Source organism: Zootoca vivipara, chromosome 4 (genome assembly GCF_963506605.1).
Source record: "Zootoca vivipara chromosome 4, rZooViv1.1, whole genome shotgun sequence".
Taxonomy (NCBI): Eukaryota; Metazoa; Chordata; class Lepidosauria; order Squamata; family Lacertidae; genus Zootoca; species Zootoca vivipara.
Genome location: NC_083279.1, coordinates 77,933,681 through 77,946,150, shown reverse-complemented (window position 1 = coordinate 77,946,150; position 12,470 = coordinate 77,933,681). Strand labels below are relative to the sequence as shown.

General features: G+C 43.4%; 1 protein-coding gene across 3 annotated transcripts in view; it reads right to left on the bottom strand.

The window, feature by feature from the left end:
- FLT1 (fms related receptor tyrosine kinase 1) overlaps window positions 1–12,470 on the bottom strand; it is a 110,231-nt gene that overhangs the window by 17,770 nt on the left and 79,991 nt on the right. For all 3 annotated transcript variants that reach the window (XM_035114270.2, XM_035114269.2, XM_060273818.1), the window contains 3 exons: window positions 1,559–1,663; window positions 912–1,025; window positions 391–479 (listed from right to left, as the gene is read on the bottom strand). In XM_035114270.2, coding sequence (XP_034970161.1) covers window positions 391–479; window positions 912–1,025; window positions 1,559–1,663 — 308 coding nt within the window. The remainder of the gene's footprint in view (window positions 1–390; window positions 480–911; window positions 1,026–1,558; window positions 1,664–12,470) is intronic.

Sequence of the window (12,470 nt, the reverse complement as noted above, 5' to 3'; positions counted from 1 at the left end):
GCTGTATTCCTGCTCCACATTTTTGAGTTAATGGTCTTGTCCTATGGCTTCAACACCGCACCTGTGCAAGCTGGGAAGTCCCAGGGTCATTTGCATAGAATTGCACTTAGGCTGACCCAGAGGTTACATATCCTTCCTTCCATATCCAAAATACATCGCTGCCGAACCCTGCAATGAAGTCTTGCACTGGGGAAGGTACAACCTTGTAAAATTCTTTACAACAACCTGGTTATTTTTCTATATCTGTACATTAAAGCAACTCATATTTGCACTGGCCAAAGGGCATTTGAACACCTGTTCCTATATGTACTGTGCAGCAAAATAAAATTATTGTGATTATTTCAGTGGACGGTGAACTGAAGAAATAAAATACGACATTTGGGACATTACCTTGTTGGAAGAAAAGAAATTCCTTTTGCTCTTAAGGTAGCTTGATAAATTTCCATATTTGCAATATTCAACTATAACCATTAGTGGCCCTGTGAACAAGATGATAAACATTTTGGTGGGGAAATGTGACAATTTATAACATCTGTGCCTTTTGTGTCATTGTTCAAGTGCCTGTCTCAGCAGTACAGCAGAATTACTTAAATCAGAATGCATTTGAAAGAAATCCGTAATATTTCCCCTGAAGTCCCTACTCTCATCTTTGTTTCACACTGATTGCTAGAAAAGTTTGATCTGTGTGTGATTTAATTCAGACCAGCATCTCAAAAATGTATTTTCCCACAGTTTTATCAAGTCATGGTTTAACTCTTGAAGTTAAAACAAGGAAAAAGCCCAGCAGATCTTAGCATTTAGAACAATCTTTCCAGCCTGTGATAAATACAAAAAAGTAAAGCTATATTTTACATAAAAATAAATAAAATAGCAAACCAGAACACCATTTTTTTTGTCATAGTTGTCCGTACCTCCGTTTTTTGTGCAAGCGCCCAGCAGATTCACAACATTCAGATGATGACCAATATGTGTCAAGATCTTCAGCTCAGTCATCAGAGCTTTATACTCGCTGGCGGTGGCTCCTTCTGCAAGGCCAAGCAAAATGGTTTACTTATTACTTAGGGCACTTCTTACCTGGAGATTTCTTGCCCCGGCTCCTGTCACCACTTCTTGTTGAGCACCAGCTGCATTCTGTTGGTTGTGAGGACGCTTTCAGCAAACCTGAACCCTAGGCAGGAACAGCACTATAAGTTCAGAAACCTGTAACTGCACCATTTGGACTGTGGGCTGCCGTACTTCAGTCCAGCTCAGAGTATTGATTCCTTTAGCTCATTGTTGTCTACATGAACCTTCCGCAAACTGGTATCCTGCAGATGTTCTGGGTGACAACCCCAGTTTCCCCTGACCGCTGATTGTGCTAGTTGGAACTGATGGGGGCTGTATTCCAAAATGTGGAGCTTCCGCCTGCAAATATGGCTCTCTACCATTGGGCTATAGTCCCTGACTCAAATGGCAACAGGATTTCAGATATACTACAGAGGCAAGACAGCTGAAAATGGGTGCCCACACAGTCTGGACACCACAAAGTGAAAGTGGAATTCTTCTACACCATACGTACCTTTCAGCATTTTTACAGCAACTACTTTGTACGTGGGTGATTTTTTAATTCCAAAAGCGGCTGCTTGTACTACTTTCCCATAAGCACCTCGCCCAAGGGTCTTTCCTGCAGCAAAAAACAAATCACAGTTGCTGCTTAGAGAGACATCATCAGATAAACTCATAGTATTAAACTTTTCATTATGTTTAAAGTTCTGACTGTGTGAGAATACATGGAGAGCTCCTGAATTTATATGCAACAAATTATACCACTTCCGCAGACCTATGCTCAAAGCAATTCACAATATAAATGAAACCCTAAGTAGTCAAACAAATGATGAAAGTGTGAGCACAGATGGGGAAACAAGCACAACTGCAAAAGGGGGAGATTATCACACCTGGCTGCTTCTGATCCAGAGCCCTTCAATAATAATTGTGTTTTGGGCTGTGTACACATCATCAGATTGAAGGCACAAGGAGAAGGGGACGACAGAGGACGAGATGGTTGGGCAGTGTTCTCGAAGCTATGAACATGAGTTTGACCAAACTGCGGGAGGCAGTAGAAGACAGGAGTGCCTGGCGTGCTCTGGTCCATGGGGTCACGAAGAGTCGGACACGACTAAACGACTAAACAACACACATCATATATTTAAAGTACATTTTCCCCTCCCAAAGAATCCTGGGAACATTGTAGTGATGGCTATGCTGCCTCAAGGCAGCGGCTGTATTAACAATCCAAATGTTGCAAAACTGCTGCAAAGTGCTGGCATGAAGCACTCTGCTGTTGCCGAAAAATGCCACAAGGCACAACAGTAACCACCAGTGCTGTTGTTTCATTCATTCATTTATTCTGCAAGGATTGGAATGGCCAGAGATGGCCTAAGATATTTTGCTGGATAGGGCAAGAAATTGAAATGGTTGTAAAAGTACAGTGCCAAGCCAAATAATGGAACATTTGCTGCCCTTTAAGCATCTACCATTCCCATTGATATTTGCAAGTATTGGGATGGGGGGGGGCAATTCCAGCTGGGATTTCAGCAAGAGCAAAGGAGTAAAGCTACATCCCTTCATTCTATGATTCCAATTCCCTTCTTTTCCCTAATTAGACAGGGTTGCTCGGGTTTTACCACATATCAGGTAAAGACGTGTGGTAAAATGTGTGTTCATCTGATCATCTGTCCACCTGGACTCACAGAATCACGAGGACATCAGTAAAGTGAAGGGGATAGAGGGCAATGAAACCTGTTGCTTGCGTTGCAGGAGCCTGAGTCTGTCATGGAGCCCTTAGGACCCCCATGCAGACCAGGCATCCATCTGTTGTAAACATAACTCCTGGAAGCTCATTGTTTTCTGAGAATTTGGCATGTGTTTTGATCAATAATAGTCCATTTACTCAGGACATTGGAATAAGCAACTTGTAAACTCTCTCTGTACTCAGTAAAACACCACAGGGGTATTGTTGTATTCGGACACTGGCATATTTTCCAGATATCTTTTCCATCTGAACAATCTCTGTTTCGTGGAAAACTAATAAAACTCTCCCCACCCCCCACTTTAAAAATCCTCTAATATTCTGGTTTCAGTTACATTATGTTTTAGTGCCAAACATTGGCTCCTAAGAACTTGTACAGAGTATTTGGATATTTGAATTCTTGGACCAAATTCTCCTCACTTTACAAGCCACAGAAAATCCCTCCAGCAGCTTCAGAAGATAATGGCACACAGAGCAGTGTTATTAGGAATGTAAGGTGCAATTTACGTCCCACTGAAATCTATTTCCCCTATCCCCCGCTTTTCACCTGGCACAGCAGTATTGGAAGCGGGATCATGTATATCTGCCCCAATACCAGCATGAATACAATTTGTCATGAATACTCAATAAAGAGAACATCTGGAAGAGCCATTGAAAAGCAGAGTAAGGGAAAAGCAAAGGCATAAGGTCTTACCTTAGCCTATAATAGATAATCCTAATATTTAACTCAGTCTCTTAGGGGTCATGTTACTACTACACAGGCTGGTTTTTCCCCACCCTACACCCCCAGGTTCATTTAGGGTGATTGAGATCATGAAAAAGCCACTCTGAGTCAGAGGAAATGCTGCATGAGCAGACTTTTGGACTCCCAACAACTACACTCTTGGAGGGAGCCACAAACAAACAAACAAACAAACAGAATTGCTCTTTTTTCTTAAAACAACCTGTCGTTCTTTCAAGGCAGACAGTGCTTGTTATGCCACAATTAAAGATCCAACTAAAAGAAAAATCCTAGGTGGGTGGTACACTCAATGATTCCATCCTGGCTACAGGGCTGTGCAATTTTAGGGAGTCTGCTTTCTGCTTGACGCAAAGCTGTTTCCTGATTGAATAACTGAATGGTTAGAGCGCACTGACATTTTTTAAAAGGCCTAAGTGGGGGTGTGATCTGCCATACTGTTTGCAGCTTAATGGGTATCATATGGTATGCTTACAGCCACCATAAGCAAGAGTAGCATAGAACCCTTTGCCTATGTTTCTTCATACAGAGACGGTAACAACAGTAATTTGTTTTCTAAACATTTGCAATTTGATATCTGTTGCAGAGAGCCAAATTCTGATACAGTATATACAGTATACTCACACTAGGCTAATGGCCAGCTCACATCCTGAAGCTCCTCACACCTTGTGTAGAGATCAGCATGTGTAATTCTAGCTACCATTAAAATCTACTTTACATCTGAATGGATGCCATCAAGATAATGGGGGAAAACCTTTGAGACAGGAGGCAGACAAGGATGGCCAGTTTTAGTCATTGCCCACTAGGACTGTATTCCTTCAACTTTTGTTAAGCAAATAAGCAAAGTGGGAAACGTGTAGGAAACTCTGAAATAAATTCAATGGAACAATAAAACCACTGGAATTATAGGAATTGCTCATCTCAAAGCCCCCCTCCCTTCTCCATTAGATGACATTGGATTAAAAGCCTTAGATTCTCAATGTTTAGTCAGCTCTCCTAGCTCCAACAAAAAATTTATTCAGAACTCTCAAGGCTCCAATGAAAATTCTACTCAGTGCCCTCAAGGAATCCAAAAATCATTCTGCCTGAAGGACAAGTATACCTTTCTTTCCCCTTCTCCATTTCTTAACTTGCTTTCACTGTGGTTTCTATGACAAAATTGCCATACTTACTTTCCTGTAGGCTTATGGGGATACAGTAAATAGATTTTTCACTCTGTAGATCAAGGTGTGTATGCATTGTAGGATTTGCGACCTGCTTTATTTTTGCTGTCTGAAGCAGCCTTTATATATATTCTGTCACTTTCATTTCATATAATAAAAGTAAAGGTAAAGGTAAAGGAACCACTGACCATTAGGTCCAGGCGTGACCGACTCTGGGGTTGCGCGCTCATCTCGCATTATTGGCCGAGGGAGCCAGTGTATAGCTTCCAGGTCATGTGGCCAGCATGACAAAGCCGCTTCTGGCAAACCAGAGCAGCACATGGAAACGCCATTTACTTTCCCGCTGTAGCGGTTCCTATTTATCTACTTGCATTTTGACGTGCTTTCGAACTGCTAGGTGGGCAGGAGCTGGGACCGAGCAACGGGAGCTCACCCCGTCACAGGGATTCGAACCACCAACCTTCTGATCAGCAAGCCCTGGGCTCAGTGGTTTAACCACAGCGCCACCTGGGTCCCATCATATAATAAACCAAGCTTTATTTATTCCTTTTGTGTGATAACTTCTTGTGGGCATAAGGTTACTAGATACTTTGTGAATAAAATGATAAAAAAAATGAAAAATAATTTAAAAAATGAAAATGCATGAGATTTTACAGAGCTAATGGGCAAGTTGGAGAATGAATGACTCATTAAAATTCATCACTAATCACCTAGCAAAAGGAAGATGGCCAGCCCTGTTAACACTTACTCCCAATATTGCCATCAATCCTTATGACTTTCCTTGCAATCCAAGACTGTTTCCAGATGGGAGAACTTCTCCTATATAATAAAACTGCAGATGGCTAACATTATGCTAGTGCTAGTTATGTATATTTCTCATCCAATGAAAATGATTGGCAGATGATCCAGGACAGACAGAAAGAAGTTACTTCTTCATGCAACATCTAATTAGTTTATGAAATTCACCACCACAGGATGTGGGGATGGGATGGCCAGTAGCTTTAAACAGGGATTCGACAAATTCACAGACTATAAGTAACAATGGACACTTTAAAAGCCAAAGCTACTATGTTGATCCTTAAGCAGGGGTGGTGGTGGGGAAGAGTCAACACTCACAATTGGGCAATACCTTTATTAGGACCAACAGAAATGCCACTAAAACATAAGCAAATGTTCAAATGCTCCAAAATGCTTCATCAGGCCAGGTGCTACAAAGAGCCAGGAGTGGGGTGGGGTGGGGTAACAGGGAAAATAGTAATGGGGGGAGGGAGTACAATAAATAGGTCGGATGTCCTAGCAATGAGGTCTGCATTTAGACTCGTTTCCAAGATGGAGACTGGAGGTTGAATTAGACTTTTCTAGGTGCTGCAGGTGGAGGAAGAAATTCAATTCAGTTCACATTTAAAGGTGACCCACCCAATTTGCATTTTCCAAAACAATATGCAAGTAGGGTTGCCAGACTCAATAGAGGACAGGATTTCTGTGCCTTTAATTGCCCTGCTCTCTTTTGAGTCTGGAAACCTTAAAGAGAAACCAGCAGACCCTTGGTTTAATTTCCAAGGAAAGGGTCTGCTGGTTTCTCTTTAAGGTTTCCAGACTCAAAAGAGAGCAGGGCAATTAAAGGCACAGAAGTCCTGTCCTCTACCGAGTCTGGCAACCCTATATGCAAGCCAAACACAGCCATCCTTCAAAATTTGCATTTCTCCAAATTTAGCAGTTCAGTTTTCCAGCCAAGCTTTGTGTACAAAAATGCATACATGAGGGTAAAGTGTGCATAAAAAGCATACATTCATGGCAACAAGGCATTGCAAAATGCTTTGCAAAAATATGCATACTTGGCAAACTTGCATATTAGGAGAAATTGGTACTCAAATGCTGAATTTTCACAGAACATTTTTTAAATTGCAAACTGATGTGGAAATGTAGAGAACTGAATGTAAGATGGGAAAGATGAGAAATGAGAGAAACTAAAATTGACATATTCACACCTATTCCTAGGAATTCCGACAGGTTTTACCTGCCGGTATCAGGTTACATAACTAACTTTTTAGGATAAAGGAACAATAGCTGATCCAATTTTTTGAAAACATACTATAGCCTGGCTGTTTCCCAGATCCATCTCATGCCTTAAGCAAAAAACATACATGCTCTTCATTAGGCGAAAGGCAGAAATAAGAAGAAACAAGGCAGTCTTTAGATTAGCAAATAGATATGAGGAAAATTCAGATTAAAAATTAGAGACAGTATGCCATTAAATATTGGGGACCCAGGTGGCGCTGTGGTTAAACCACTGAGCCTAGGGCTTGCTGACCAGAAGGTCGGCGGTTCGAATCCCTGTGACGGGGTGAGCTCCCGTTGCTCGGTCCCAGCTCCTGCCAACCTAGCAGTTCGAAAGCACGTCAAAATGCAAGTAGATAAATAGGGACCGCTACAGCCGGAAGGTAAACGGCGTTTCCATGTGCTGCTCTGGTTTGCCAGAAGCGGCTTTGTCATGCTGGCCACATGACCTGGAAGCTATACGCCGGCTCCCTCGGCCAATAATGCGAGATGAGCGCGCAACCCCAGAGTCGGTCACGACTGGACCTAATGGTCAGGGGTCCCTTTACCTTTACCTTATGCCATTAAATAGCAGCTGCTAGAGAGAGCTGTTGCCTTCAGTTCTGCTTCTTGGTTTCTGAGAGGCATCTGGTTGGCCACTGTGAGAAAAAGCATACTGTACTGGAATAGTTGAAATATTAATCCAATCCAGCAGGACTCTACTTGTGTTTTTATCCCCATCTCCACTTGATAGGAAGAGCCCAGGCCAGCCTTGCAACCAGTAAGCAGCTTTTCGAGCTATGGGAGTTTGTTGAAGAGACATGAATTCAAGTTTAAGCTTTGGTATCTGAAGAAAAAAGGAATGTTTAATGCATCCTGAGTAGTACAAGTGGGTAGGGGATGTGATTATTTGAGAAGCTTTTGGTGAACTGAATGTATTAGCGAAGGCCCTTGCTTTGGCTACTCTAGGCTCAAATCATTTAGGACTTTGACGGTTAAGGCTGCCACCATTGGAGTGCTTGCTGGGGCCACATTGTCTGGCTGGTTCTGTTGTGGCACTGCAGAGCTTCTGTTGCCATAATCAGGAAGAAACTGTCAAGGAAGAAGATGGGAGTTGTAACAAGGAGGAAATTGCACAGAAAAAAATAGGATCAGAATTTTGAAGCACAGAATTCTGAATCACTTTTATTATCTGTCCAATGAGAGTGGTACTCAGGATATACCAGATGGGAAAGGAAGACTCTCAGGCCCTTCAAGGACAGAGATGATTCAGCCACTGACTGCAGGAAGGAGGAGGACAAGGGTGGTGGTGCTTGGGGACTTCCTACTGAGAGGTACAGAGGCAGCTGTGTGCCAACTGGACCTTTTTGTTCATGAAGCACGCTGTCTGCCTGGCACACAGATCCAGGATATGAAGGACAGGTCACCAAGACTTTTCAGGCTCACTGATTATTATCCCTTCTTACTAATCCACAAGGAGACAAATGGCGCCACAAGACACAACTATGAACATATCACCTCTGACTCTGAAGCTCTGGGGTGGAAGGTGAAGTACCCTGTGGCTCAGGTGGTGTTCTCGCCAACTATTCCTATAAAAGACAGAGGACTAAAAAGAAAGAGACTAGTATTTCATCTGTGGATAGTGTTGACAGGAGAGGGTTGGTTCTGGGAACAGTACAAACTTCCTTAACAAAGTACTACAGGCAGGAAATGGGCTGCACCTCACGAGGACTGGAGAAAAATGTGTTTGGCAGAAGCAGGACAAACTACTGTAGATCAAGAGGGCTTTAAACTATGGCAAATCCGTGGGGAATGGAGACAATAGCCCAAAGGTAAATTCAAAGATAAGCACTAAAGATAGAGACTTGGGAGCTACAGGAGAGGCTGGGGAAGCTGTTGCTGGTGCCAGGCAAACTCCACAGGAGAAACATTGAAGTAAAATATCCATGGGTTTCAGTGTGCAGAGGATGGGAAATAAACAAAATGAACTTGAACTCCTAGTACAGGAAGGTGAATACAGCTTGATAGATAAAACTGATCCTTGGTGGGATAACTCCCAAAACTGGAATGAAGCAACTGAAGGCTCTGAAACAGAAAGGGAACGCCAACAAAGTGTACCCCTGCACATAAATTAAAAACAGTGGTCATGGTAGCACTGCGAAAAGAACACAGATAAAAAGAAATGAAGAAATTAAAATAATGTTGTGATTGGAGTCTATGGTATAATGTTGAACCAAGGGGAGGCTGTGGATCACACTTTCCTGAAACAAATTGTAGAAGTTTCCAACCGGTCCCCTTGTGACAGAGAGGGGGGTGGCCTCTCAGCAGCTTTCAGTACCATTGACCATGATATACTACAGCAATGACTGTGTGGAATGATAGTTGGAGGCACAGTAATTTGGTTATTCCTCTCTTATTTCTACTTCTGTGAACAGGTTGGATGCTGGAGAATAAACTGAGAGTGAATCCCTACCCATCCAAGGCACTGTGGATTGGTGGTTCATGAGTCCAGGAATTGGGGAAACCGCCTGCTCTAGAAGGGGGCTGCCCTCCCATTGAAGGAGTTGATTCATAACTTTGGGTCCAGACTTGTCACTGGAGACCCTGTTGTCTTTCGTGGCTGATGGTGTCTTTGGCCAACTTCAGTTGCCTCACGAGCCGTATTCATCCCTGGATACAAATAACTTGGCCATGCTAACATGCCATATCTGAAGGTGTCCTGGAAGATAACTTCAAAACTGCAGCTGCTAAACTCTTAAGTGGAGCACTGAACTGGAGCCATAGGACACTGGTTCTTAAGGAACCGCACAGGCTTCCAGTAAGTTTCTGAACTGCATTCAAGATGTTGAATGCATTCTGAACTGCATTCAAGTACTTCTTTTAGTGTCCTGTCTGATCACAAAGATCTTCTGGAGAGGTCTTCCTCAGCATCCCATCTTTGGATGTTCCACACTATGGGGGTATGTAAGAGGGGTCCTTCTCTGTAATACTGTACCACTTGGGGAATGCCTTCCACTCTCAGATCTCAGATTTAAATCCTGTTTAAATTTCAGTGCCAGGTTAATATCTGGTCATTTAATCAAGCTTTGAGTAATAATTAATCCCACTACTTAAATTGTAGTGACTGTCACTTCTATTTTAAGATTATTTATTGCTTTATTGTTTATCCACTCCTGATCTCCTATTCACAAACTGCCATAGTTTTAGAACCATAGTATAAGAAACTGTTCTAGGGTATTCGTTCTAGGGTATTAATACCCTGATAATCCCAGAAACTGTAGTTCTGTGAATAATTCTTGTTCTTATTTATAGGATTTATACCTCACTCTTCCTCCAAAGGAGGGTTAGGAATCTCTATTAAAGAATTCTCAGTATCCTTGCCAAATTATAATTCCTCGTGTTCTTTGAGAGAAGCTATGACCATTAAAAGGGTATAAAAATCCAACCTTTCATTCAAGGCATTTACATACCTCACTTAATCATTAGCATTTCTACAACCACCAGTATAAAAAGTTGTAAATATAGGCCCTAAGGACATTTCATCAGTCATGTGAATCAACGGATGAGAGGAGCACAATATGATTTAGAACTCTATGCAGACTTTTAGGATCCATGGTTAATGAACACTGGGAGAAGGAAGGAGATCTTGCTCACTGACCCTGCTCCCAACTTCCATGTGTTCACCTCTGTAGGTCTGAGAATCTATGCTCATATGTAGACTCTGTTGGAAACTTCACATCAATGCATGGGGGGTGGGAATGGGGACAGTGGGCACAATCCACTGGCTACTTCACATGTTATTTCACATAGCTCAGTTGGTAGACTCTTAATCTTGAAGTTGTGAGTTCGAGCCCCATGTTGGGGCAAAAGATTCCTGCATTGCAGGGGGTTGGACTAGATCAGTGTTTCCCAACCTTGTGCCTCCAGCTGTTTTCGGACTACAATTCCCATCATTCCTGACCACTGGTCTTGCTAGCTAGGGATGATGGGAATTGCAGTCTCAAAACATCTGGAGGCACAAGGTTGGGAAACACTGGACTAGACGACCCTCATGGTCCCTTCCAATGCTACAATTCTGAATCCATGCTTCTGTGATTCATCATCTGGGAATGAATGTCTGGAAGTCAGGCTCACCCCGCTCACCCTCAGCCCCAGGCAGTTACTGAACTAAGACTAGGCTGCAATCCTAAATACGCATTCCTGGGAGTATGTCCCAGTGAGCTCATCAGTGGAACTTAAATTTGAGTAAGGTGCTGTTAGCAGTGTTACAAATTAATACACTTGACTGGCTCACAATTTATAGCTATACATTACAATTAATAGGCCTGATAAAGAAAAGGTGGAAAGTGTAGAAAGAAAATGTGTGTGAGACTAAAAAAAACCCTTCCAACAACTAAACAAGAACATGTCGTATTTACAAGATAATAGCAATACGAGCTGCCAAGGTCAATGAGAGGTTGGACTGACTTCCATGTAAGGATGATTTAGCAAACATGCTGCAGCCAGCCAACTTTTCAGAATCTGGTTTTCATTCATGATCACAACATTCTTTCCTTGTTTATGCCATTCCCCCCCCCCACACACACACATTTACGCTGCTCCCACTCCAGATTTGTGCCTCAGCTCTTACATGCAAGATAGAACTTAAGGAACTGAATTAACTAGTTCCTGCCAGAGAGAGGAATTCCATATTGCATGCTCCAAGTACCTGGCTTGCCAACAAGTGTAGGTTGGACAGGGAGCTACAGTATAGTCAAGAACATTTCTCTGGTACACATGCATGTGTTAGAAAACACGTTTGCTTTCTTCACGCTTCGCATGGCTGAGATGTACCTTTTAAAAACATGTTGGGCTACAGTCAAACAGGCACATGCTTACTTACGAGCAAGACAAAGAGATCTGCCTTCACGGTCAGAGGAAGTATGCTTTTGAATATCAGCTGCTGCTGTAAACTGAAGGAGGAGAAAGTGCTCTTGTGCTCAGGTCCTGCTTGCAGGCTTCCTATAGGCATCGGGTTGGTCACTGTAAGAACAGGCTGCTGGATTTGATGGGCCTGGATGTTCTTATGTTAAGACCCATCAAAATGAATGGGACCTACTTCTTTATAAAGGTAAAGGGACCCCTGACCATTAGGTCCAGTCGTGACCGACTCTGGGGTTGCGGCGCTCATCTTGCGTTATTGGCCGAGGGAGCCGATGTACAGCTTCCAGGTTATGTGGCCAGCATGACAAAGCCGCTTCTGACGTACCAGAGCAGCACACAGAAACACAGTTTACCTTCCCGCCAGAGCGGAACCTATTTATCTACTTGCACTTTGACATGCTTTTGAATTGCTAGGTTGGCAGGAGCTGGGACCGAGCAATGGGAGCTCACCCCGTTGCGGGGATTTGAACCGCCGACCTCCTGATCGGCAAGCCCTAGGCTCTGTGGTTTAACCCACAGCACCACCCGCGTCCCTTACTTCTTTATATGGGGCACCAAATATGACAGGTGGGCAGGGCCACCCACTGTCTGGACTGATTCTCTTTTATGTTTGGAGCTTCCAGGGTTTTTCTCCATGGGTACCCAAGAGGAAACAGGTAATTCCTGTGACACAACAATTCTTCAACACTTGTGAATGCATCCCTTAGAGCAGGGGTCCCCAGACTTACCGCGCGGCGGGCCGGTGCCCGCCGCGCCGACCGCGCAGTGGGCCGGAGGGCAGGGGAGTGCGCGCGCAGCGGGCCGGAGGGCGGGGGAGTGT